The 27,380-nt window shown below is 39.2% G+C and overlaps 1 protein-coding gene and 1 long non-coding RNA gene across 3 annotated transcripts in view; both read right to left on the bottom strand.

The window, feature by feature from the left end:
- The window catches only part of XPOT (exportin for tRNA), a 38,192-nt gene extending 16,139 nt beyond the window's left edge, over positions 1–22,053 (bottom strand). Inside the window, exons 1-12 of the mRNA XM_047865193.1 lie at positions 21,673–22,053; positions 18,379–18,512; positions 14,564–14,646; positions 11,008–11,064; positions 10,254–10,323; positions 9,304–9,522; positions 5,987–6,171; positions 5,721–5,889; positions 3,904–4,140; positions 1,861–1,899; positions 1,672–1,734; positions 616–740 (exon numbers count right to left, since the gene is read on the bottom strand). Coding sequence (XP_047721149.1) covers positions 616–740; positions 1,672–1,734; positions 1,861–1,899; positions 3,904–4,140; positions 5,721–5,889; positions 5,987–6,171; positions 9,304–9,522; positions 10,254–10,323; positions 11,008–11,064; positions 14,564–14,646; positions 18,379–18,438 — 1,307 coding nt within the window. The 5' untranslated portion in view covers positions 18,439–18,512; positions 21,673–22,053. The remainder of the gene's footprint in view (positions 1–615; positions 741–1,671; positions 1,735–1,860; positions 1,900–3,903; positions 4,141–5,720; positions 5,890–5,986; positions 6,172–9,303; positions 9,523–10,253; positions 10,324–11,007; positions 11,065–14,563; positions 14,647–18,378; positions 18,513–21,672) is intronic.
- A 2,220-nt stretch (positions 22,054–24,273) lies between these two features.
- Positions 24,274–27,380, bottom strand: part of LOC125169598 (uncharacterized) — a 120,917-nt gene continuing 117,810 nt past the window's right edge. For both annotated transcript variants that reach the window (XR_007153733.1, XR_007153736.1), the window contains one exon: positions 24,274–25,009. This is a non-coding gene — a long non-coding RNA (uncharacterized LOC125169598). The remainder of the gene's footprint in view (positions 25,010–27,380) is intronic.

Raw genomic sequence — 27,380 nt, 5'->3', positions numbered from 1 at the left:
GTAATGGTTAATTTTAACAGGCAACAAAATTACATCACAAAATTAGAAATGACTCGTGATACATTTCGCTGTTTATGTTCCAAAAGTGGTGTTTCCCCACAAGGATCATCATAAATGGAGACAACAACAACAAGGACAAGGCTAGAGAGGATAATGCTAAGTGAAATAAGCCAGAGAAAGACAAATGCCCGATGACTTCACTCGTATGTTGAATTTAAGAAACAAAACAGACACAGGAAAAAGAGAGATAAAAAGAGAGAAAGACAAACCAAATAAACAAAAGAGAACTAGAGAATAAACTGATGGTTACCAGAGGGGGGAAGGGGAGGGGATGAAATAGGTGAAAGGGATTAAGAGTGCACTCATGGTGAGGAGCACCGAGTAATGTGTAAAGCTGAATCACTATAATGTACACCTGAAACTAATATAACACTGCAGGTTACCTATACAGGGATTAAAAAAAAGATAATTGGAGTCAAATGCATTGCTTCACATACAACATAAGACCTTGGTAAGTAACAAAGATTAATAAATTACACGAATTATGCATTGCAGACCATCATCACGGGTAAAAGGGAAGAGGTAGACCACTTACAAAAACAGGCACACACTTACTGCAGTGTGGAACTAAAAACTCTGCGAACAGAAGCCAGCAGTAGCTCCGGTGAAACTTGAGCAAGCCTGTCCAACAACAACTTCAGTTGTTTTCTGTATTCTACAAACATGGCTTCATCTTCACCCTAAGACAGATTTTTAAATTCTCATTTTAAAACCTAAAAGACCTTAAAATTCATGTAAATGGTTCATTCTCATAGTTTTCTGCACTTGTAAATTTAATATGTACTTTTTTCATTAACATTTATTTACGTAGGAAAAATTACTACGTTTAGTAGCCTTTCCTCCCCTGCTCACAACAAACATTTCTGAACACAGCCCTAGCCCTCAAAAACCTAGAGCCAGAAACAGTATAGGGAGGAGGTTAAGGACAAGAACCTAGAGGCAGAATGGATTCACAATGGGCTTCACGAAAGTTTCACCACCTTATTCATACTCCTTGTATCTTGTAATATCTTATAAAGATATTGTATATAACAAGTTTTGTACTAAAGTGTGCAATTTGTTCATTATCATCACCATTACCTTTTTATAGTCCAAAGTTTTTGAAAGCCTCAGATGGGGAATTGAACACTTAGCACATTGCAAAATAGTATAAACCACGCTTGAGTTGATAGAAAGCACTTGACGATCCTTGTGTGTAAAATAACTCACTGGCAACCCTGGACAAAACTTGTAGCTACAAGAAGTCCAGAGAGTTAAGTGCTTCATTCCCACTTTCCCATAGACACTTATGATCTGAGGTCCACTGACAAGGTCTCAACTCATCACTTCTATTAAATACAAAGTGAGATATGATCAGCAATTGTATTGTTAATATTTTACGAAGTTCAATGCTACAATAAGTGTTTTAAAAAGGGATAAAATACCAAACAGGCATTTTTTGAGGGTATTATGAAGGATTATGAGGCTTCTATTAATTTCACCTAAGGTGGAGGTCAATATAAGCAAGAGTGTTAAAATATTTGTTTTATTTAAAGAACTCTAAGCAAAAACTGAAAATGTTAATTTGAGGTAAGTAAATAAAACTGATTTCTTCCCAACGAAAATTCTTACCTCATTTTCAAAGTTATATTCTTCATCGTAAGTCAGTTTTTTCATAACGGCCAACATGATTGCCTAAAATTAAGAATAAATATCTTGGGTCAGTTTCCTTTGACATATTTTGAAGTTGTTATATTTCAAGACAGACTGCAGTCACAAATTCTGGTATCACTTTATAAGAAGCAAAAATAAGTCAATTACCTCTACATTAGCTTTTTGCTGATCCGAGAGCACTGTAAGCTGTTAAAAAAAAAAAGCAAGCAATAATTTATTAGGTTTCCTAAAGTCGTACTCATCAAAATGTTTTTTTCATCAATTACGACCTTTTAAAACATGCACACAACTTTTGTGGAGGGCAGTTTGGTAGTACCTTTCTGTATTTAAAATGCACCTAACCTAAAATCTAGCAAGTCCATTTCTAGTAAATAACTTGACACATAGATGAATTTCAACTCTAAGGATTATTTATAATGTATTCAGCCAAGAGGTTTACAGGACAGTAAAGTATGGTCTTCCCTTATTTTCAAACAAGGCAAAAAAAAAAAGAAAAAATGCTAGAAATCCATTAAGAGACATACAGTGGAATCACCAATAGTCATTTTAACTTTCTTCATGTCTTTCTGTTACTTGAAATTTCTTAAGGTATGTATGCAGACATGTGTTATGTTTTCAACAATAATACAGAAGCTAAACTCAGTTTGGAAAAAAATCATTTTAAGCTGGACTTGATTCAACTAATCAAATGTAAATAAAATAGCAATGGTTTTCTCATCTAATGACATAATGAGAAGTTATTAATTTGTTTTTAATAAATCTGCCCTGCTGTGTGATTGAAAAAAAAAAAATTTACTTATTTATTTTGAGTGAGAGGGACAGAGAGAGGGGCAGAGAGAGAATCCCAAGCAGGCTCTGCATTGTTAGTGCAGAGATGTGGGGCTCGATCTCAGGAACCATGAGATCACATCCTGAACCAAAATAAAGAGTTGTATGCTTAATCACTGAGCCACTAGGCACCCCAGGGCCTGCAGCCTTTTAAAAATTACTAACTTCTTGAGGAGCTGGGTGGCTCAGTTAGTTAAGTGTTCGATTCTTGATTTCAGCTCAGGTCATGATCTCACAGTTTGGTTCATGAGTTCAAGCCCACTGAGAGTGTGGAAGCTGCTTGGGATTCTCTCTCTCTCCCTCTCTCTCTACCCCTCCCCTGCTTGTGCTCTCTCAAAATAAATAAAATAAAAAAACGCTTTAAAACAACAACAAAAAAATCAGCAACTTCTCAGGGCACCTGGGTGGCCCAGTAGGTTGGGCGTCTAACTCTTGATTTCAGCTCAGGCCATAAACTCATGGTTTGTGGGAGCAAGCCCCATGTTGTAGGGCTCTGTGCTGACAGCACGGAGCCTGCTTGGGATTCTCTCCCTCTCTCTACCCCTCCTCTACTCTCTCTCTCTCAAAAATAAACAGGGGCGCCTGGGTGGCTCAGTTGGTTAAGCCTCCAACTTCCACTCTGGTCATGATCGCACAGTTTGTGAATTTGAGTCCCACGTTGGGCCCTGTGCTGTCAGAGCCTGGAGCCTGCTTCAGATTCTGACTCCCTCTCTCTCTGCCCCTCCCCACGCTTGCATGCACGCTTTCTCTCTCTCAAAAATAAATATTAAAAGAAAAAAAATGAACAAAAATAAATAAATGGCTACAAGCCCTAACATGGAGACTATTACTGTCTACATTTTAAGTCCTTATTGGAAACAACTCTGTAAGGAGAGATTTTTAATTGTAAAAAATTATTTATAAGAAATAATGTATATTTAGTTAAAATAACGAATGATGTTTATTTAACAAAATTTCTACTATATTTAAAACCAAGCACAGGGGCACCTGGGTGGCTCAGTTGATTAAAGTATCCGACTCTTAGCTCAGCTTAGCTCAGGTTCTTGAGTTCAAGCCCTGAGTTGGGCTCCACGCTTGGCATGGAGCCTACTTAAAAACAAACATACACAGATTCAAAATGAAAAAATAACGTAAACCTACAGCTAATTCTGGAGCTTGTTAAAATCTAGCAAATTTTAGATTTTGGCCATTCTTGTTTTCTGGCTAAGAAGTTGGAAAAAAAAGAAGATGGGAAGACATTAATATTTAACAGTAAATGTAGCTAGCTAGAATGACAGGTATTTTCTTTTTTCCTGTATTTTTCAATTCTCTGTGGCTCTTCTATATTATGTACTGGACAAAAAGATTAAAACAAGGACTTACCTGTTTCAAAATATGAAGATAATCATAACAAAATCCAATAATATTAGAAGAGATGTCATCATCTTCATGAATTAGTAGCTGCAGCATCAGGGCCACTTTTGTTTCAATAGCTTGTAGTGCCTCTTGAGCATTCTTGATATCCCCATTCTTAATTAATTTAGTCCAACTAACTATCAAGGACTGTCCCATTCCATTTACCAGTTTAGAAAATCTGGCCAGGAAGTCAACATCTTCTTCCTACAAGCAATCAAAAGAGACCTCAATTTAAAACCTCCCACCTAAGAGTAAGAAGAAAAACTCTATCAACTTTAGTATGAATCAAGTGACAATTCTACAACCGATTTTAAACTTAACAGAAATTTAACTATTCTACTACCTGGACTGGAAACTCATTAGAATTTGAATTCTTCTACTGTTATTGGCCATTGGTACTCTTCCAAGCAATTCTTTCCAACGGTTATGTGCTTCTACTGCCAACGTTATAAAAGCTTAAAAAAAGAAATCTGTGGTTTCAAAACCTTCTAAATTGTTTGATTTAGTAAATATGCTATAACAGTTAATGTCACACTACAGTATAACAATCTGTAACAGTCCTTTCTGAAACTATATGAGCCTCAACTATGCTACAGGAAGATAGAACTGCCATTATAACCACCTGCCTAAGGTCATACCAGTGTTAAGAGTCAGAACTTAAACTTCATATTATTTGCATTAATTATTCTTATGATGATTCTTTAGAGATTTTAGTTTCATCATTTTAGGTCTTTTACCGCAGAATAAATAAGACAATTGTTAGCAATGTAAGAAAACACTACTATTCTTCTGTCGGCAAGGATAACGGGAGAGCTGTACTACTGACATACCAGCAATTCAAAGATTTCTTAGTAATTTTTTACCACTGTCACAGGCAAAAGAGAAACCTTCATGGGGCGTCTGGCTGGGTCAGTCAGTTGAGCATCCAACTTCAGCTCAGGTCAGGATCTCACGGTTTGTGAGTTTGAGCCCCACATTGGGCTCTCTGCTGTCAGCACAGAGCCTGCTTTGTTTCCTCTGCCTCCCTCTCTCCGCCCCCCCCACTTGCACTCTTTCAAAAATAAACATAAAAAAAAAATCTTAAAAACAAAACCCTTCCATATTCTGTTTCTAAATTACTTATTTACCACACTCAGAGCCCTCACTCTTATGGGGCTACAACGTACATAGCTCAAATGAATAACAATCAAAAGTATGGTGAAAATGTAACATTTATAACGGGGTATAGTTTTGGTCAAAACACACTGCCATGTATATAGGATAGTTCGTTGCTATTTAAAGGACAGACTGATGGTATCAGATTCAACTGGGAGTTTGTTAAAAATGCACAACTGCAGGTACCATCCCAGGTCTTCGACTTTAAGAACTGGTATAATTATATATATATATATATATATATATATATATATATACACACACACACACACACACACACACACATATACACATATATACCTATACATATATATTATAGATACATAAATATATGTGTATATTATATACGTATTATTATATATATATTATGTAGACATAATATATATATTATATATATCATAATATGTATTATCATATATATAATTATTAAATATAACAACATAATTTACTGTCCAAGGCAAATGCTAGAGCGAACATTATGGCTTTCTGAATACAGTGTTTCCTTATTGATAATCTCAAGGAGAGTTTACAACATTGGGGAAAAAAGGAAAAAAGAAAGCGTATTTAAATTAATACCTGTCCTACTTTGTTCTAACAATTTTGAAAACTTAATACATAAATTTACCGACCTGGTCAATGCTGAAAAACCCAGCAGACTGTAATACTTGACACAAAGATTCTACTAGTTTCATTTTATCAACAGGATCCATTCCTTTATTTACAATTTCAAATAAACAGTCACATGCTTCTTCCCGTAGAACTTCTATTGACATATGACCTAGCAGCATATTTATAAACCTGGCAACAGAATAAAACTGTTACAACGTTTTCAAACACATGAGTTTTACACACTGTATTTTGTAGACTTAAATCCTGATAATATATGTATACTTACCTATCATTGGCTATAAGGGATAAGTCTATCCAAGAGACATAAGCCCCAACTACCTCAAGGCACTGACATGTCACTTCTGAATTAGTATACTGATAATTTTGTAAGATTTGGTACCATGATTCCACTAAGTTTGGAATGCACTGCTCCCTCATGGTATCTTTTATTAGAGTATTCCTACGAGCCTCCTAAAAAACAAAATAAAACATCTTATGCATCGAGTAGATTACCACACAAAATAATTTTTGACATCTGAATAGTTACACAAATTTCCTCACTACTAAACTTCCAGACTTGTTAACACATTCCCTGCCACTGTTTTCTATTTCTCAACTCTAAAATCATATCCTGTGATTCTTTTAATATCCTTTTTCTGTTGCATTCCACAGCGCCAGATTTCTTATTAGACACAAACCATAGGGGCGCCAGGGTGGCTCAGTCAGTTAAATCAACTTTGGCTCAGGTCATGATCTCATGGCTTGTGAGTTCGAGCCCTGCATTGGGCTCTGTGCTGACAGCTCAGGGCCTGGAACCTGCTTTGGATTCTGTGACTCCCTCTCTCTCTGCCCCTCCCCTGCTCATGTTCTGTTACTCTCTCTCTCTCTCACAAGTAAACATTAAAAAAATTTTTTTAATAAAAAAAAACCCAACTATAAATAAGCATTACTTAGAAATCTAAAGTATATGATAAAAGGTACTTGTCAATATTATACAAACATGATTATTTAACCTACGTAAGAGAGTGGAAATTTGTTTTTAATTAAAATTTTTTTGAGTACAGTTGACTTACAATGTTACATTAGTTTCAGGTATACAACATAGTGAATCAACATCTTTATACATTCTGCAGGAATGGTAATAATTTAAATGCATGATAATAACCTTTACAGTTTTAAGTATCTCTGACATATGACTTTAAATTATTTTACACATTTGAATCAAGCAATTTTTTTTAATGTTTATTTATTTTTGAGATAGAGGGGGCAGAGAGAGAGGGACACAGAGGATCTGCACTATAGTGCAGAGCCCAATATAGGGCTCAAACTCACAAACCGTGAGATAATGACCTGAGCCAAAGTCGGACATTTAACTGACTGATCCACCCAGATACTCCTGAATCAAGCAATTCCTGTTGTGTCCCTTAAGAAGAAGGTGAAGGGTGCCTGGGTGGCTCAGTCAGTTAAGTGTCCAACATTGGCTCAGGTAGTGATCTCACAGTTCATGGGTTCAAGCCCCATGTTGGCTCTGTGCTAAGAGCTCAGAGCCTGGACTGTTTCTCTCTCAAAAATAAGTAAACATTAAAAAAAAAAAAAAAAAAAAAAAAGAATAAGGAGAAAGTGCGGTGCCTGGGTAGCTCAATCAGTTAAGCATCTTACTCTTGATTTTGGCTCAGGTCATGACGTTGCGGTTTTTTTTTTGTGAGATCAAGACCTGTGTCAAGCTCTGCACTGACATCACGGAGCCTGTTTGGATTCTCTCTTCTCTCTCTGCCCTTCCCTGCCCACGTGCTCTCAAAATAAATAAACCATTAAAAAAAGTGAAAGAAGGGGCGCCTGGGTGGCGCAGTGGGTTAAGCGTCCGACTTCAGCCAGGTCACGATCTTGCGGTCTGTGAGTTCGAGCCCCGCGTCAGGCTCTGGGCTGATGGCTCGGAGCCTGGAGCCTGTTTCCGATTCTGTGTTTCCCTCTCTCTCTGCCCCTCCCCCGTTCATGCTCTGTCTCTCTCTGTCCCAAAAATGAATAAACGTTGAAAAAAAAAAAAAAAGCTTCTTTTTATTTTAGAGAGAGATAGAGTGCCCCGGGGGAGAGGGGCAGAGGGAGGGAGGGAGGGAGGGAGGGAGAGGGAGAGAGAGAGAGAGAGAGAGAGAGAGAGAGAGAGAATGAATCTCAAGCAGGCTCCATGCTTAGTGCTCAGCATGGAGTCTGATGGGGGGTTTGATCCTATGACCCTGGGACCATGACCTGAGCTGAAATCAAAAGTCAGATGCTCGGGGCGCCCGGGTGGCGCAGTCGGTTAAGCGTCCGACTTCAGCCAGGTCACGATCTCGCGGTCCGTGAGTTCGAGCCCCGCGTCAGGCTCTGGGCTGATGGCTCGGAGCCTGGAGCCTGTTTCTGATTCTGTGTCTCCCTCTCTCTCTGCCCCTCCCCCATTCATGCTCTGTCTCTCTCTGTCCCCCAAAAAATAAATAAACGTTGAAAAAAATATATATAAAAAAAGTGAAAGAATAAGGAGAAAAGTTATATCAGATAATGAAGAAATAAAGACTAAGGTGATGGGCTGTGTAATTGAGAATACAGAAGAAAGGGCACAGATTGATAAGCAATGATACCTCCTCACTAACTATATAGCAGGAGTAAATACAGACCGCATTGCTTCAAAAATTCCTGAGAACCAATTTGTGTACTTCATTGGAGAAAGTACTTGCCTCATTACGAAACAAATGAACAAAAAAACCCAAAAACCACCAAAAAAACAAAAACCAAAAAAAAAAACCCAAACAACCCTCTAAAGTAATACTCTAATTTCAACATACACTTGGGGGGAAAGGCCAGTTCAAGTTCCTTTGTAGAACAAAATTAAAAATGGTGAATTTATAATCATTGCAAAAATTTGGGGATACCTGGCTGGCTCAGTTGGAAGAGCATACAACTCTTGATCTTGGGGATGTTTGAGCCCCATCTTGAATGTAGAGATTACAAAAATAAATAACTGGAAAAAAAAAAAAAAAGAAGAAAGAAAGAAAAAGAAAAGAAAACGTGTCTCCAGGGATGCCTGGGTGGCTCAGTGTGTTAAGCATCTGACTTCAGCTCAGGTCATGATCTTACAGTCCATGGGTTTGAGCCCTATGTCAGGCTCTGTGCTGACAGCTCAGAGCCTGGAGCCCGGTTCAGATTCTGTGTCTCCCTCTCTCTCTGCCCTTCCCCTGCTTGCACTCTGTCTCAAAAATAAACGTTAAAAAAAATATTTTTTTTTAATTAAAAAAAAAAAAGACAATGTGTCTCTGAATAAAAGAGATATCCCACTGTTTTTTTATTATGTGCCCATCACCTCCTACAAAATCTTCATTAAAAACTAACAATTACAGGCACTTGGGTGGCTCAGTTGGTTGAGCATCCAACTCTTGATTTCAGCTCAGGTCATGATCTCACAGTCTTGGGACTGAGCCCTGCACTGGGCTCAGCACAGAGCCTGCATGGGATTCTTTCTCTCTCCGTCTGCCCCTCTTGTGCTCATGAACTGGATTCTCTCACGCATGCTCTCTCTTTCAAAATGGATAAACTTAAAAAAAATCAACTAACAATTAATGGGAAGTTACTTGCCTCTGATGTATGCACCACATCACGATCCACCAACTCTGAATCAATTGCCATGAGGATTCGGAGGTACAGATCTACTCCCCTTGGATTTAGGTCCACTACTGAGAGAATGTCAAAAAAAAACTTGGGCCATCTAGTGAGATATTCTGTAACAAAAAGCAAGGCGAAGACTTGGGCTGCTTTATTTCGTATAAAGGTCTTCTCTGGTTGGGGATTCAGCATCTGACAAACAGAGAAATTGTCCTTGAAATTAAATGTAAACTGGAAACTCTCATACTGTTTTCCTATTTATCATCGATAGGCAAAAACTCACCAAACCTCTACACAGTCTAGATTAGCTATGCAACAAATATGCTTAAAAATTACCAAAGTATTTAAGTGATTATCCAGGTGGAAAACAGTCAAAGATGGTTACTTCTCTTTCTCACACTTTTAGAGAAAAGTTTCACATGTAAGAGTTTTACTACTTATTCCTTTTACTAACTGCTTTTCTTCTAGCTGTTTGCTCTTTAAGGAAAATAAAAATTCCACCTACATAACTACTACTTTACATGTTAAGATTAGTTAAAATTAACAAAAAAGAACACAACATGAACAAAAAACTCTAAGATCCCCCCCCACCCTTTGTAAAGAGGCTGTCCAGGAGGGCTCATGTTTAAAAGTAAACAAAGTATCTGTTTCTGTCAAGTAGTTAAACAACAACAAACTATTTTAAAACCAAGTTTCAACAATGTGTCATGGAAAGCATGACAGTTTCAGTTATTGACATAATTTTAAATTATTGCGAGGCTTTCTTATACCCATGATCTTTGAAATCAGCACTTTCTAAAAGAGCTATGGGATCAAATGGAGGATAAATGTCCAACATTTCTGAGGTAAAATTCTAAACTCTTACAAAACTAAAAATTTAAGTATCTGGCAATATGAGGTACGGAATAAAATTACTAGTTTACCTGAGCTTGAAGCCAAGAGATGAGCGTCTCCCTAATTAGTTGTTGCTGAACTGTAGTTAGTTCTGAGTATCTGTCCAAAATAGAGAAGAAAAATAGTAACGCCTGTATTTGGTGTCTGTGGTTTAAAAAGTAACAGCCCCATATATTTGAAAGGGAAAAATCTATGTAACACTCAATTACTTAAAACTTCCTAAAATAAATTGATAATGCTTCTCATCACGGCTTTAAAGAAAAGACCAGGTGGGCCTGGTAGGTAGCATATCAACCACTGATCTTAGTTTAAGGTTCAGCTCACGTGAAAATACAATGGTAGCTGTGGAATTTTTCAAATGGAAATATGGCTATGTTTTGAGGTCTGTGACTTACAAAATAAATCGACAGGCAAACTAAGGGTCCTCTGAGCAGCGATTCACTGTTTTCTGCTTGAGGCAGGTTTCTAAATGCAAGTGGCCACTCTGCCACTAACCTCTAACAGAGTTATCATGTAGAAAACAGGTTTGCTGTTGCTAGATCTTCTGATTTTTCCAGAGAAGCTTGAAATCTAATTTGTTGTGTGAAATGTCTGGATTTTTTTATTGTAACCAATGAAGTCAGTATTTTTAAAACACTTTGGGATAAATCAAAACACATCTATAAACTGGATGTGACTTATGCACTGTCAACCTACAGCTTATGATTTTCCCAGAAAAAAACTAACTTAGAAAATGGTCTCTCCTCACAAATTTCAGAGTCAAAACAGTGAGAAAAGCCTTACTTGTATTTAACTTGATGTTCCAGTACTTGAAAGCAGAAAAACTTTATGTGATCATCACTGAAAAAGAAAAAAGGAAAACCAGGTTAGAACAGAATTTAGAGAAAACAAATCAAAAGTAAAATACTAGTGAAACATCTGAAAAGTTTCTCAAAGGAGACCTTTGGCTTCCTTTCTACCTCTTGATCTCATATATTACACTGATATCCATTTGTTTAGAACTTCAATATTATACAATGATGAATATTTCCATTAACTCTGATAAAATGATGACAAAAATTAAGATGCAGCTTAAGTATACTGCTTTGCAAACAGAAGGCATTCCCCCTAAATTCTAGATGTTTGGATTCCTGTAACAACTCCTACACTTTACAACAGAAAGGCTGGAATAGGGGTAGAATAACAAATGGTCAAATACCCAGACTGATTCAAACAGAGATTAGTAACTGAAATCATACTTAAAATTCAACCCTAGACAGCTGCATTGCACCAAATCCAAAACAAGCAGTGCCACTCGGACTGGTAGTTCAGCCTCAAAATTTCATGCAGAAAACCAAGTTACAGATACACTGCCCTTGTAAGAAGGGAGCAAAAATCAGTTATCTACCAATTTTCTACTCTCAAGGGTCTCTCTAGGGGTGATGCAGAGCTGCAGTGAGTCAACTACAATCTCTAACAAAATCCGTTTAGAGAACAACAGGGGTGCCTAGGTGGCTCAGTCGATTTAAGTGTTCAAGTGGGTTTCAGCTCAGGTCAAATAACCTTGCGGTTCAGTTCGTGAGTTCGAGTCTCCCATAGGGCTCTGCGGTGGCAGTGTGGAGCCTGCTTGGGATTCTCTCTCCCTCTCTCTGTCCCACCCCTGCTCTCAACTCTCTCTCTCTCAAAATAAATAAATAAACTAAACTAAACCAAAAATACCAGCAATAACAGCAATCTGTTCATCTAGTGTAGTTTGTCTGGGCCAGCCTTAATCATTGAACAATTTTTCATATCTAAAGCTAACTGGTAAATACAAGAATAGGCAGTATCTTAATTTAGACTACATGAATTAGCTAAACAAAATAATTTCACACGCAAGAAGTTGAAACAATCTTTTAATTAAGTTAGGTTTAATTACCACCTCTTCTGAGAACTTAAGGTTTCTATCCTTACCATGGATGACACTGAAGCCTTAACTGAACTATAAAAGACCTAGGTTTCCACTGAAAAATATACTACAGAAATCCTTTTAAAAGCCAGATCTTATATCCTCTAAGGCATACAGATGTTCTCGAAATAAACTCTAACGTGGAGTACTTGGTTCCAACCGTCAACGGTGGCAACTCACAGCCACAACATGTCGACTATGCCAGCTAGAAGCCATCACTAACACCCAGGGGCATATTGCCACCAGCAAGTTGTCTGCTTACCCTAAGTCACCTGTGTTTCCCTACGCCTTACTATGTCAATTGTATGCCTTTTTCAGTTAAGTAACTTAGTTAACCATTATATAAACTAATGAAATGAGCATCAAAGTTCCTATTTTTGTAAAAATTAAGCTGAACACTTTAAAAAGACTTCACAGGAAGTCACACTACAAAAAGGAAAAACCTTAGGACGCTAATTCAAAGGGATACATGCACCCCTGTGTTTATAGCAGCACTATTTACAATAGCCAAGACTTGGAAGCAGCCCAAGTGTCCACTGAGAGATGAATGCATAAAGAAAAGGTGGTATATATACACAATGGAATATTATCCAGCCATAAAAAAGCAAAGAAATCTTGCCATTTGTAACGACATGGATGGAGCTAGTGTGTATAATGCTAAGTGAAGTAAGTCAGTCACAGAAAGAGAAATACTCTGTGATTTCACTCATATGTGGAATTTAAGAAACAAATGAACAAAGGGGAAAAAATAAAAGCGAGATACATAAATCAAGAAAAAGACTCTTAATTATAGAGAACAAACTGATGATTACCAGAGGGGAGGTGGCTAAGGGAATGGGTTAAATAGGTGATGGGGATTAAGGAGGGCCCTTGTCATGATGAGCACAGGGTGATCACTATATTATACACCTGGAAACAATATAACACTGCATGTTAATTAACTGGAATTAAAATAAAAATTCTTAATTTTTTTTTTTCCTTTTTAAGTTTTTAAAATTTATTTTAGAGAGAGAGCGTATGCCAAGCCAGGGGGAGGAGCAGGGGGTTGGGGGGAGAGGAGAAGAGGGAGGGAGGGAAAGAGAGAAAGGGGGGGAGGGGGAGACAGGGAGAGAGGGAGGGAGGTGGAGGGAGAGAGAGAGACGGAGAGAGAAAGAAAGAAAATGAATCTGAAGCAGGCTCCACATTTGGCACAGAGCCCGACACAGGACTCAATCCCCCAATCCTGGGATCACAACCTGAGCCAAAATCAAGAACTGGGACACTCAACTGACTGAGCCACTCAGGCACCCCTAAAATAATTTTTTTAAAAAGGGGGCACCTGGCTAGCTCAGTCAGTTAAGTGACTGACTGGCTCAGGTCATCATCTCACTGTTTGTGAATCTGAGCCCCAGGTCAGGTTTTGAGCTGATGGTGCAGACAGCCTGCTTGGGATTCTCTCTCCACCTGTCCCCCACTTGTGCTGTCTCTAAGTGAATAAACAAACAAAAAGAAAAATTAAAGAAATTTTATTATAAAGGGAAAATCCTTCTGCATATTCGATGTGGGCTAGATAACTAGAAGACTTGGAGAGGTGGGGCTAAGTAACTAAAACATCTAACTTCTTCAATCCACTGGAGATCCAAAGTGGAAACTGTAGAGGATGCATTATAGGTGTGATCAATGTAAGAATGATGAAGCAAATGCTAGTGGCATATACATAAAGGAAAGAGCTTGATTTAATATAAAGAAGCTGGTAAGTGAATGTGTATACACTCTAAATTTTTTGTATACTTTAAATTAAAATAAAAACTTAACCCTCCCCCGTTCATGCTCTGTCTCTGTCTCAAAAATAAATAAAACGTTAAAAAAAAAAAATTAAAAAAAGGGGCGCCTGGGTGGCTCAGTCGGTTGGGTGGCCGACTTTGGCTCAGGTCACGATCTCGCAGTCCGTGAGTTCAAGCCCCGTGTCGGGCTCTGGGCTGATGGCTCAGAGCCTGGAGCCTGCTTCCAATTCTGTATCTCCCTCTCTCTCTGACCCTCCCCCGTTCATGCTCTGTCTCTCTCTGTCTCAAAAATAAATAAAACGTTAAAAAAAAAAAAAAAAACTTAAGATACATACAATTTATGACTACCTCCTCTGCCAACCTTTTAGAAAACCATCATAAGGAAGTTCTTACTGCACTGTATTCCTGCTGGGATCTGCTATCGAGTGCAAAGCATACGGCAAAAGACAGACTTACTGAAAAGTCCATGCTGGAATGGCCAAATTATTAGTTTACTATTTTTCTCATTTCTACACTGAACGGTTTTCCAAAACACAAGCCATAAAATGTTTTTATGGAAACGTTTTCCAAATACAGGTAAATTTAAGAGTCCTAGCAGGTTCACAGAAATTTAAATTCCTTTAAGTCATGCAAATTTTGTTTTAATTACCTGTATGTCCTTTGGGCCAGAGCTTCAGCACACACTTGCCAGGCATCTGGGGAAATCTTTAACTGCTCAAAATAGGCCAGGGCCTGTAAGATTACAAAGCCGAAAACACATGTGGAATGGTCAGTCTCAGTGCCTTACTGATACTAAAATATTCTATGAGTAGCAAACCAAAAATAAATCAGTCCACCTAAAAAAAAAAAAAAAAAAAAAAAGCTAAAATACTGGCTTCTAAGTATGTGCAACTTAGTGATCATTCCTAGAAAAAAAGTTACGTAAAAAGCAAATTCTATTAGTTAGACACTCCTGTTTCCTTACAGCAAAGAAGACAACACAAAAATGCCCTGCAGACCTCCGTGAATAATTAGGAGCATTAAGAGAAAAACCACAAGTGCTTTGTCAAGTGCTGTGTTCCTGAGGTATATGTAATTATAAAATGGTACATAAAGGGCATTTTTCCTATTTAATAGCAAATATGCTATTAAAGAGGTGATTACAAAATTAAAGTCCAATTACATGATATGAATTTTGGAAAAGTACTAACAATTGAAAAGCTTTAGGAAATGTTTTGTATTTCTCTGCTTGGGAATTCAGGGCTTTGTTCAAAAGTATAGTCAAGATGGATGAAGCACCAAGTCCGTGTGCTCCTTACTAGATTGCTGGGAAAATGGGAAGGACTTCTGCCACTCTTCCATTAGCCTGTTTCAACTGGCATCAATGACAGATACAGATGTCATGTAGGACAATGGACAAATAGTAATCCGAGCGAGCTGTGAAAAGTACCTCAAACAGCCAAGAAAATAACACAAAAACAGTGCTAGATAATTTTAAAGCTGATATAAACCTTGAAATGACTGATATAAACCTTGAAATGACGTAGAAAGAACATTACGTATTAGAGGAACCTAATCTTAATTAGTAAATATTTTTAAAGCTATGGTTTGTGCTCCAATAGTGATGAAATTGTATAGGTCTTGATCAGCAATAAAAAAAATGACAGAATATCAGTACACTGCACATATTATGTTGCATAAATTGTTTTGTTATATATGAGTACGTGTGTGTATATATACGTGTGTACATGTGTATACCGTGTGTATGTATATATATACACACATATATAAAATGTGTATATATGTACACATATATATACATACACACAGTATACACATGTAAAAAATGTATTTACTTGGGGCACCTGGGTGGCTTAGTCGGTTAAACATCCGACTTCGGCTCAGGTCATGGTCTCGCAGCTCGTGGGTTCAAGCTCCACGTCGGGCTCTGTGCTGACAGCTTGGAGCCTGGAGCCTGCTTTAGATTCTATGTCTCCCTCTCTCTTTGCCCATCCCCCACACATGTTGTCTCTGTCTCTCAAAAATGAATAAATGTTAAAAAAAATTTTTTTTAATAAATAAATAAAAAATATATTTATTCATATATGTCTGTACACACACACATACACACAATCAAGATGTAAAATTTTTCCTTTAGGTTAGAGGTTTTAAAAAAAAGCCAAAAAGCTACCATATTTAAGTGATATTCTTTTATTGTAATTGTATCAGTGAGGGATTAGGGAATGGGTTTTCATATGTGGTCTCACTGGCTGCTCCCACAAGTATAAATAATGGCTCTCTTTGAAAATTAAGACCAGAAGAACCCAGGCTGCTGCAAAGAATCTAGTTCAGTTGTTGTCTAACAATATTCCATGAAACGTTGTGTTTCCTTTAGGAACGTTTATTGTCCCATTTAAGGACAAGGTGGAAGTCAATCATGTATGTTTCATTACCACCTAATGTATCACTTACCAAAAAAAAAGGCGGGGGGGGGGGGGGGGGGGGGATTCAGTATATCACTGACCTACCAGTTTCTTCAACTAGTAAGTTTTAAGCCAAAGACAGCGATTCCATTAAAAAAGTGAAAATAACTTGAAAGTTTCCAGTTTTTAACTGAAGTCTTTTAACTCTGAATCCATGCATTACCAACATTTTAAAATAAAAATTTGTGGCAATGATGAACAAGTCAAAGTTTTTATCACCTATTTCTTTTATTTCATACCTTTTTTCTAATGCTCTAGATTGCTGCTTCTAAGTGGCAACAGAGGCACTTCAGCTACTGCCCCTGTAGAAAAACAGAACTATAGCCAGACAACTAAGAAATGGGGTTGGCACACAGTTATCTTACAATCAAACTGAATTAGTGTCCCAACTACTCATTTCCAGCATCAGAACTATTAGAAGTCACTTTCTTTAAGATTCCTTCTTTTTTATCCCAATTAATTCCATTACTCAGGATGGCTTAAGGAGATCAAATTAAGCCTGAATTTGGATGCTTAATATATGCCTATGACTGATGGAACTCAATTTTAATGATAAAAGCAGAACTTTATATTAAAACTACTAACAATGCATTAGGTTTACTTCTCCAAAAAATACAATAATTACACATTTAAAAAATGTGTTGGGAGAGGGTACCTGGGTGGTTTGGTCTGTTAAGCATCTGACTTCGGCTCAGGTCATGACCTCTCAGTTTGTGGGTTTGAGCCCTGCTTCAGGCTCTGCTGACAGCTCAGAGCCTGATGCCTGCTGAGGATTCTGTCTCTGTTTCTCTCCACCCCTCCCCCGCTCACACTCCATCTCTCTTTCTCTCAAATATAAATAAGCATTTAAAACAATTTTTTTAATCTGTTGGATTGTGGTATTTAATAAAAAATGAATAATTTCCAAAAGGGATCATAAAAAAAAATAACACAAAAGACTATAATAACAAATACTAAAAGGCTTTTAATCATAGCCATACAATACCAGGTAAACATCTATGATACTTCAACTATGTGACTAAGGGTTTGAAGGTAAGGCAGCTTAAACTCCTGTGGAAAGAAATTTGTCTACACAGAGAAAACATGATTTTAAATGTCTTTTGATGTCCTAACTAGTTTGTTAGGTATCTTGTAACTAGCCAGATACTTAAATCTCAATTCCTGTTATTGCCCTCAATGTGGAGGGCTTGTTACTTATTCAACAGCAGAGGCATGAAACCGTATTAGAAACTACTTGAGATTTTCTTTTTTTTACTACGAAGAAAATTCTGCTTAAAAGCACAACAAAAACTGCAATACTATTTAGTGAGATTGTTAACCTCATTTAGCTCATTTGTAAAAAAATATCCTTTGCTATGAGAAGTGGAAAGAGAAAATGATTCTCCTTCCACTTACCCTATACTTCAAAACACCCACATCTTTAACAAATGTAATTATAGGCTTGCTCTTTAGATTCTTCTTTTATCATTCAGCTATAGCCATGATTACAGGTGTAGCCTACATTATGTTTAATTGTCCAAATATCCCAGCGGCCCATGGATTCCTTGTCATCTGACCATTTTATGTAACCTAAGACATGGCATATTCTAAGTGCTAATTTGCACGTCTGCCTGGACTAAATAACAAGGATGTTAAGTATCATTAACATCAGACCAAGCCAGGCAATAGAAAGATAAAATACGCATGTCTGTCACTATGGAAAGTTCTTCGAACAGTCTTTGCATTACAACTTTTAACTAAATAGAAACAATGACTGATGTGACATAAAGAGCTGCCTTGAATCACACATGGGATTTCAATACTTGTTAAACCAACTTTTAAAACACAAATCACAATGCTCACTGTTTGTATATTCAGAATATATTCAAGTACATCAAATCTGTCTCCATTCATTTCTACTCAAATGAAATCTTCATCATCAGATGTATTTTTTTTTTTATTCAAGTCCTCTAATGCAAATCTGTAGTAACCTTTAAAAAATGATTAAGCTGACTTAACTTACCCTTTGTCTGAAGTCTGAATCAGCATTTGGATTTAGCCCTAAAAGAGCCTGTTCATCCATCCCTGCTGCTATTCTTGGAGTTTTCTGATTACAATAGGCGTGCCCTCTGATCCCACAGAAGAATCCACAAACATCTGCACACAAACACACACAAAAAGTTGAAAGAAAACATTTGATAAACAAAATTAATGCTTATCCAGAATATCACAAGTGGATAACATTATGCAAAGAAGTTTAAATGTTAAAAGAACTTTTGAAAACTATCCAAAATTACAACTAAAGGAGCCTGTCTTAGAAGAAATACTAAATACTCCACAAATGTGTAATTTCTAAAAATCTAGCATGTCATTGATGTTCTCAAATTTTTCTTTAAGATCATGAATATAGGAAGTAACTCATCTCTAAACAGAAGTATCTAATTTATGCAATATTATTACCTCCAGTACTTAATATATGTGCTGCCGAAGCGAGCACATATTACCTCCAGTACTTAAAAGTACAACTGTGTGACTACACCAAAAAATGACAAGCCTAGATTATCTTATTATACTAATTTGCCCCTTTCCATTTGTCAATATCACAAACCTTAAAAAAAGTACAGAACTCAGAATGGCTAAATAGTGACCTCAGAGTTCAATATCCTTACTGGAGTGTCTACCAAGTACTTCAAGAGAAGTCAAATGAAAGAGAAGTGGAGGAGTGAAAAGCCAAGCATTTAACTTTTAAACAACAGACTCTCTTGACAGCCACTTTTAGAAATGTTATTTCACAAAACATTTTTTAATAGTAGCTATAAAAATTGATAAAGAACTTAATACTGACTAGTCTTAAGAATATTTAGTCTCTGGAAAGCAATGCACTTTTTCACAATATGGTCTAACGTTCTCAAATAAGAACATGATTAAGTCCCAAAAGGCTACTTGGTTTTTGATACAATGTACAGTTGAGGAAACAAGGAACAAATTCTAAATAATGTGAAAATCACATTTATCCTCTCAATACCTATGAGGTAGAAAAACCAGGACTACTGCTCACATAAAAAGGCTGTAGGGTGTTTTTTTTTTTTTGGGGGGGGGGGGTGTTTTAATTATCATAAACCAAAGAGAAGATCAGAGCCTAAAGAAGCCAAGAGACTAAAGGCCTGGGATGGGGGTGCACAGCCTTTTTGGGAGTGGTGAGGCCAGGATCTGATCTAGGTTAGAGGACCCCAACTACAATATGCTTTTCTGTCTTCCTCAGGGCCTGCCTGAAACAAATGATAAATCGGGTTATGTGCTGAGAGCTCTTGGAGAGTAAAGTCCAGCCCTTTCTTATTTCTAGATACTTGCAGACTACAGCAAGGCAGTGTAGCCACCCCCCCCCCCCCCCCCGCCCCCTCAGGATTAAGGTGCACACACTTTTGAATGACTATTCTTCAGCTGAACCCAGCAAGGCCAGTGGTATTTGGCCTTTCATCTTTGCACTCACTGCTCTTTTCTTGTTACTTTGTTAACCCCTGCCTGTCCTTCAAAACTCAGCTTAGATGTCACCTCTTTCCAGAAAACTTCTTTGATCCCTATTGTCCAATTCTCCTAAACTGGATTAAACGCCCCTCTTAAGTGCTGATATGTTGTCACTGCCTCCTTGTTTTCTCTCCATAATCTTGAAGGGAAAAGAACTGTCTCAAATATTCACCATTATGCCTCTAAGACATAGAACATAGGCTTTGGGTTTGGAAATACCTGGATTTGTACCCCAATCTAGTAATTTTCAAACTGGGGCCACATGGACAACTAGGAAATCTGAAAAAGACAGCTCTTTCTATGAAGTGGGAAAGAGACCATCTACCTCATAAAGCTGTTAAGACTTCAATGAGATAATACATGTAAAGCATGCCTGGCACATAGTGGGCCCTCAACAGGTTATTTAGAATTCAGAGCTTGCTACAGGAAGGGGACTACTTGGAGTAGTCTAGATTTATCATATACTAAAAAATGGGCATTTGAACAGATTGGAAAACGCAGGTTTTCTTCCCTCACCCCTGCAAAAATGAAAAGAAAATTTAATGATTCCTTGGAAAACTGCATACTCAGAAAATGTGAGTTTCTGTGAATTCCGTATTAAAAAGTCCTATAAAATCATCTTGAATTTAGGGAAAACTGCTTAAGCTGGGTCGCTTTAGTTCTATCAAGTGAAACAGCACTGGTCTTAAGAAAAAAACTGGCCAGTAAATAACCTAAGGAAACATAAACTCGTTACCGTTGTCGGTACAGAAAGAATCCCCCACAGAGAGGCACTTGGATAAAAATCAATATGCAGTGGAACATAAATAAGCATAAAATGGTAAATTACCTATATGTGTGTGCCAAGAACTTTAAAGTTACAACCTGTGCGAAAAGGTAACCATTCCCTCAATTAAAGGTTGTGCATGAACACTTAATGTTCTAACAAGCCACGGACGTGCAGGCTTACACATTTGTTACAATGCGATAAACATATCAATTACGCATCTAGCAAATGTTGTGGAGGGAAGCAAGCAACATACTTAAAATACTGAGCCCTAACTTTTCCTTGATAGCCATTAAAAAAAAAAAAAAATCAAACAATCTGGGAAAGTTCCTCCACGCCTACTAAAGACTGTTCAAAGACCAGGACTGAATCTTTCCAGTCTTTTACCACCACACTGACAAGTCGCTTTAATAAAACGTAACTTCCCCCAGTAACAACTAATTAGCACTTTCAAAAAGTACTTGTTTCTTCTGGTTATAGGGAAACATCACGCTTGTCTACTCCTGCAGAACTGTGAAGGGAAGAGAAGAAATGGCGTGTCTGTGCTGGCAAAATTACTACACAGAAATACTACTTTTCTCCTTTTTGTCCTGGGGCTGGGGGGTGGGCAGCGAAGCAAGTTTGAGGTCTCCGCAGTTGAAACTGGTAGGACACGCTATTACAAATGAGGCTGGCCACCTTTAGCACATCACGGGCCACAGATGAAGCCGACCCTCCTCGGCCGGCCTAGCCCCCTCCTCCCCCACCCCGTCCCTCCCCGAAAGGAGCCTCGTGGCAACTCGGGTGATGAAACACCGGGCAACGGGCGGCCACGCACTCGGGACGCGCTCCGCGGCGACGGCCGCGGTTCGTACCCACCCCCACCCAGTCCGCCCAGCCTTGGGGCGCACCTCCCTGGACGGCCCCCGGCCCGCACCCCAACCCCGGCGTGGGGGCTCCCCGGGCCAGTCCGCCCAGGCAACTTCCCCGCATTCCCGAGCGGACCGAGGTGGATCCGGGTCCCGCCGCCCCCAAGCTCCGAGTCACCTTCCCTATCACTCCATCCCGCCTCCCCGCCTGCACTCCCGAGGGCTGGTCAGCGGAGCGGAGCGACGCCGCACGCAGGGAGCGGGGAGAGCGGCCCTCGTCCTTGTCGCCGTCGTCCTCCGCCACGGCCGCAGCGCTAATGCCGGAGACAGAGCTGGCTGGGGCCGCGCGCCGCTCCGCGTCCCCTGACGCCTTCTCTTGCGTGGCGCCGGACCGGCAACCTAGCAAGCAGGCGGGCGGGGTCGGCGCCCCAGGAAGGGAAAGAGCGCGAGGGGCCGGCTACCGCCGCCGCCGCCTCCGTCGCCGCTGAGTCAGCGCGAAGCGCGCTCCCCGCGTCGGCGCCGCGCGGGCCAGCTCCAGCAGCCTCATGGAGAGTGCAGACGGCAGCCCGCGGGCCCGGGCCGGGAGCCTACAACTCCCGGCATGCACGGGGCAGGCGGCGCTTCCGGGCGCTCGCCGGGCCTGTGGTGCATGCCGGGATGGGGTGTCCGGCGCGAGTCCCTCCCGCGCCGCTGAATCCTGGTGGTCCTGGCCGCAGGGTAGGGCGCGCTTAGCACGCTCCGTAAAGGCCTCCTCAGGTTAGCTGGTGGATTCGAGTGCGGCGCTCCTGAGATCCAGATGACGGGATCCAAACCACATGTGATTCAGTTTAATTGCTCTTCCATGGTCCCACGTGTTTAGCGTCTAGGAGCGTGGGGATCCTCTCAGGGGCGCTGAAAATTCTTAAATTCCACTTGAAACGTACTAATATATTGTCATTCGTGAAAAGGAGAGCGTTCTTAGGGAGTTCTGCTCGTAGGTTACTTTTCTGGTAGTTACTTCGTTTATTCGGAGGCAGTATTGGTTCCAGCTGCCTAGATTTGAATCCCAGCCACAACCCCAACCTCTCCACCCCACACACTTGTTGACCTCAGTTTCAGGCACTTGACATTTTTCTGTGTTTCAGTTTATCATTTGTAAAATGGGGACAGTAATAATACCTCAAAGGGTTCTTGTGAGTATTCAGTTAATATATGCTTTTGCACACCATAAGTGCTCACTATGTAGGTTTCATTGTTGATTATTCACTACAGAATACAGACTAGGCAATAGTCACTCAGACTGAAGTGACAATTTGGGAGGGGAAATTCAGAACAGATGTATAATAAAATTAACGTAACAACAGCTACATTTATTTAGTGACCCACTAGGTGCAAGACGCTACACCACTCATATATACAATATTTTCTATCACTGTTGCATCGCGTTTGTAACTTTAAAATGTCCTACAAAGATTCCTGTCCTAGTTCAGCGTATATCTGGAGTTTAGCACATAGGATAATGCCAGCCTGTAGTTAAAACTCAGTAAGTAGATTATTGCATAGATCGTTATATTACCGGTGTTGGTCAACTATGGACTATGGGGACCCGATACTAATCCTAGTCCAAGTGGCTCCAAAATCTTTAATATGTTTGGTTTATTCCACTTACCTATTATCTACAGCTTATCTAAAGTTTATCTAGTAATATTGACCCTTTATGGTAGTTCAATAATCTAGGATTTAAAGAATCTTTCAATTTTGAAAACTCACATTATTTTGAAACCAATAAAGAAGCACCTATAGGGAGGCAGGCTGGCTGGTTCAGCTGGTAGAGCATGCGACTTGAAGCCCCACATAGGGTGTAGAGATTACTTAAAAATAAAAATTAAAAAAAAAAAAGAAGCATTTGGTGGAATCTAATTGAGGAGGACCCAAAAGGGTTATTAAATCTGACAACTTTAAAACAATTTTTTTTAGTATTTATTTTGTGAGAGAGACAAAGCACAAATGGGGAAGGGGGAGGGACAGAAAGAGAGGAGGGACACAGAATCTGAAGTAGGCTCTGGGCTCTGAGCTGTCACCACAGAACCTGATGTGGGGCTTGAACTCACAGACCAGGAGATCATGACCTGAGCTGATGACCTGAGCTGAAGTAGGATGCTTAACCGACTGAGCCACTCAGGTGTCCCTAAGTCTGACCACTTTATAGTCTAGTGTTCTCATTTCAGACTAACATAAAATGCCAGTTATCAAAATGTTGATAAATAGGGGCACCTGGGTGGCTCAGTCAATCAAGCAACTGACCCTTGATTTTGGCTTAGGTCATGATCTCACAGTTCGTGAGTTCCAGCCACACATAGGGCTCTGAGCTAACAGCAAAGAGCCTGCTTGGGATTCTGTCTCCCTCTCTCTCTGCCTCTCCCCTGCTTGCACTCTCTCTCTCTCAAAAATAAATATATATTTTTAAATGTTGATAAATAACACCATCATTATTTTAACTTAAAGCACGTATGCTTGCATTAAACAAATTTAAAGCACGTATGCTTGCATTTGGCAGTGTTTTCACAAATTAATTGCCAACATTTTGGAGCATTTATTATGTGGCAGAAACAGGTTTTGTTTTGTTTTTTAAGTTTATTTATCTTGAGAGGAAGAGAGAGTGCTTGTGAGCAAGGGAAGGGAGAGACAGAATCCCAAGCAGTCTCCGAGCTGTCAGTGGAGACTCAGGGCTCCATCTCATGAACGATGAGATCATGACCTGAGCCCAGATCCAGAGTTGGATGCTTAACTGACTGAACCACCCAGGTGCCCCTGTGCCTAAAACAGTTTTAAGTGTTCATATGTTAACCCTCACAACAACTCTATGAGGTAGGTACTGTCATTATCCCTATTGTATAGATGAGGAAACTGAAGTACATAAAAGGTAGCAGAGCTGGGATTCAACCCCCCCCCCCCTTCATATGTACAAGAAAGTTATTGCTAGGTGGTGAGATTGCAGAGGATTTTTTTTCTTCCTTGTACATTTTTGTAGTTTTAAAAATCCTCCACAGTGACCAGATAGTATTTTCATAATCAGAAAAACATTAAAAAAAAAAAAAACAACCAACCTGACTCTAACAAAAGGAAAAATGAAATTGTTTCATTCAGTCTTTGAACAATTTATTGAATGCTGTCCCTTATGAAATATTTCCAGATTTTTTCAACCAGGTTTGTTTAATTTCTCTGATGTTGCTTTTTCTTAACGTCTTTTGTCATGAATATATTTTAATATGTTTTGTTTTGTATTAAAATTGTGTGGTTGTCTTACCTATGAGTCAATTCTTGAAGACGGAAAAGTCTTATCTTGATTCTGTGTATGGATAGTAATTTCTCAGTAAATATCTGTGAAATGTATTGAGCTGAATAAAAAATAATACAATTGTTAGCTGCTAACCACAGTGTTCTGTGTCAAATTCTGTTCTTCATCTGCTTCATCCCGATGCTTGTTAAACCCAGTGCCATTGTCATCAAAAGCTCATTCATTCATGATGGGTTTCCTGGCAGAGAAAGAAGTTGGAAAATAGGTCAGGTAAGCTGTCTTTACTGGTCCTAGTGCAATCATTGGTTTCTTTTAGAGGAAGTGGGTGTGTAGCAGGAAGCACGAGGCAGAAGAGAACATTGAAGCATTATTTAGTAAAAGAAAGTTTTTTAATTTTTAATCCAAAGCACTGTAGAGTCCCTTAGGCTTCATTATAATGACATCTCTCCTCCATGTCAGTTGATTGCTAATTGTTAACAGATATTTAAACGGTCAGTATCCACTGATACCGAGTAGAAACACCCAGAGATTCCTAAATGACACCTTCAAAAATTCAGGTTTTATTTTCCTACTACAGATTTCGAGTATCTTTCTATGCATACTGTCTGTCTTTAGTTTGAAACTTGGAGATGGGAACACCTGGGATTCCCTAGATCGAAATGTATTTCTAGTCTGAAATCCTTACAGGGCTTTTTTTTTAAATTTTTTTTTTTAACGTTTATTTATTTTTGAGACAGAGAGAGACAGAGCGTGAACAGGAGAGGGTCAGAGAGAGAGGGAGACACAGAATCAGAAACAGGCTCCAGGCTCCGAGCTGTCAGCACAGAGCTGGACACGGGGCTCGAACTCACGGACCGCGAGATCATGACCTGGGCCAAAGTCGGCGGCTTAACCGACTGAGCCACCAAGGCGCCCCTCCTTACAGGATTCTTATGACCTATGGCCCACTGATCACTTATCCACCAAAAACACAACTAAAAAAAAATGACATTCTTTTGTCTGTGTATATATGTAGATTAGATTTTTTTATCTTGAGCCTTAAAGTTTAAAAAGTTAGGCTAGCATACAACAGAGAAGAATTTGGTATTATTTTGTACATGGGGAACCAAATGACCATATATATACCAAGAAATGACACACTGGTTCAATTTATTTATTTTTTTAAGTTTATTTACTTTTGACAGAGAGCTAGCATGCTTGCATGAGTGGGGGAGGGACCGAGGGAGGGATACAGGGGATCCGAAGCGGGCTTCATGCTCACAGCAGAGCCCGATGCCAGGCTCAAACTCATGAACCATGAGATCATGACTGGAGACAAAGCTGGACGCTCAACCAACTGAGCCTCGCAGGTGCCCCTCAGTTCATTTTTAAAACACTTGTATAGTGTTTACTCTGTTCCAGGTACCTGTTATAAAGTACTTTAGAAACATCCTTATATTAATCCTATGGGGTTGGTACTATTACCCTCTTTTCACAGGTGGGGAAATTAAGGCACCAAGAAATTAAAGTAACTTGTCCAAGATCATTTAGCTACTGAATGTGAGAGATGAAAATGGAACCCAGGTCATCTGGCTCTACAGTCTTGTGCTCATAACTACTGTCCTTTCACACTAATTGAATTGACCGTCCCTCAACCTAAGGCTACTCTGTTCTGGTGAAAGTTCTTCTGGTTAAGAAGAGTGCCTCTGGGGATTAGTTCTGGGTAAGTAATGTTCCATTACTTTTGAAAGATTCATCAAGAAACATCTACTAAGCGCTTGGTTGCAGCGGAACTGTATTAAATGCTTTTTGAGTTTAGATGGACTTAGAAGATAAAGAGTAATTGCCTATCTCGGATGTATTTTTGTTAATTATCCACATAAAGCTTACCAAAAGATAAGGCAATACAAATATGAAAACATGTCTATAGTGCTTTTAGAATTCATAATTCATTGCATTTGATCCCGACACCAACTTAGTGGTTGGCCAGGCAAGTATTGATAGTTTCATTTTATGGATGATAAAACTGAGGTCCAAAAAAGGTTAAGAGACTTTGCAGAAATCTCACTGATACTGAGCAACGGGGTTCGTGCTGTAATCCAGTTCTCCCGACTCCAAAACTAGTGATCTTTCCCCTATCTTAACCCCGTTTCCTGCAATCTGAACTTTGTCGTTACCCTGGCAACAGTATAGAACACTAAGTGCCTGGAAACCATGATACTGCCTTTTCTGTGTACAACCAACTCAAAAGTTCCACTGAGGTCACCTTAACCCTTGATCCTTTTGTCAGAATCCCTTCTTCATGTGCTTACCTTCATGTCTGTTAAGTCTAAGAGTCCTTGTCACCACAAGTGCATTTATGATGGGTCTCTCGGCAGATAGATCAGGTATGCTGTCTTTTCTAGTTCGGGTGCAGTCACTCTGTTTCTGTTAGTCCTGAGGTTGCAGCAGAAGCCTGACAAACACCAAACAGCAGCTGGCAGTGAGGCCTTTTCCCCTACTTGGGCCTCACATTTCACTTGCCATGTGGTCATTTGCCTCTGAACAGTCTTGTGAGGCAACTATTTGGCAAAGGTAAAAGGCCTTTGCCTTCTGTTGGTTTGAGGCGACAAATTGTTCAGAGTGGTTTA

Source organism: Prionailurus viverrinus, chromosome B4, assembly GCF_022837055.1.
Source record: "Prionailurus viverrinus isolate Anna chromosome B4, UM_Priviv_1.0, whole genome shotgun sequence".
Lineage (NCBI taxonomy): Eukaryota > Metazoa > Chordata > Mammalia > Carnivora > Felidae > Prionailurus > Prionailurus viverrinus.
Note: the sequence above shows the minus strand (reverse complement) of the source record. Positions and strands in the feature narration are given on the sequence as shown.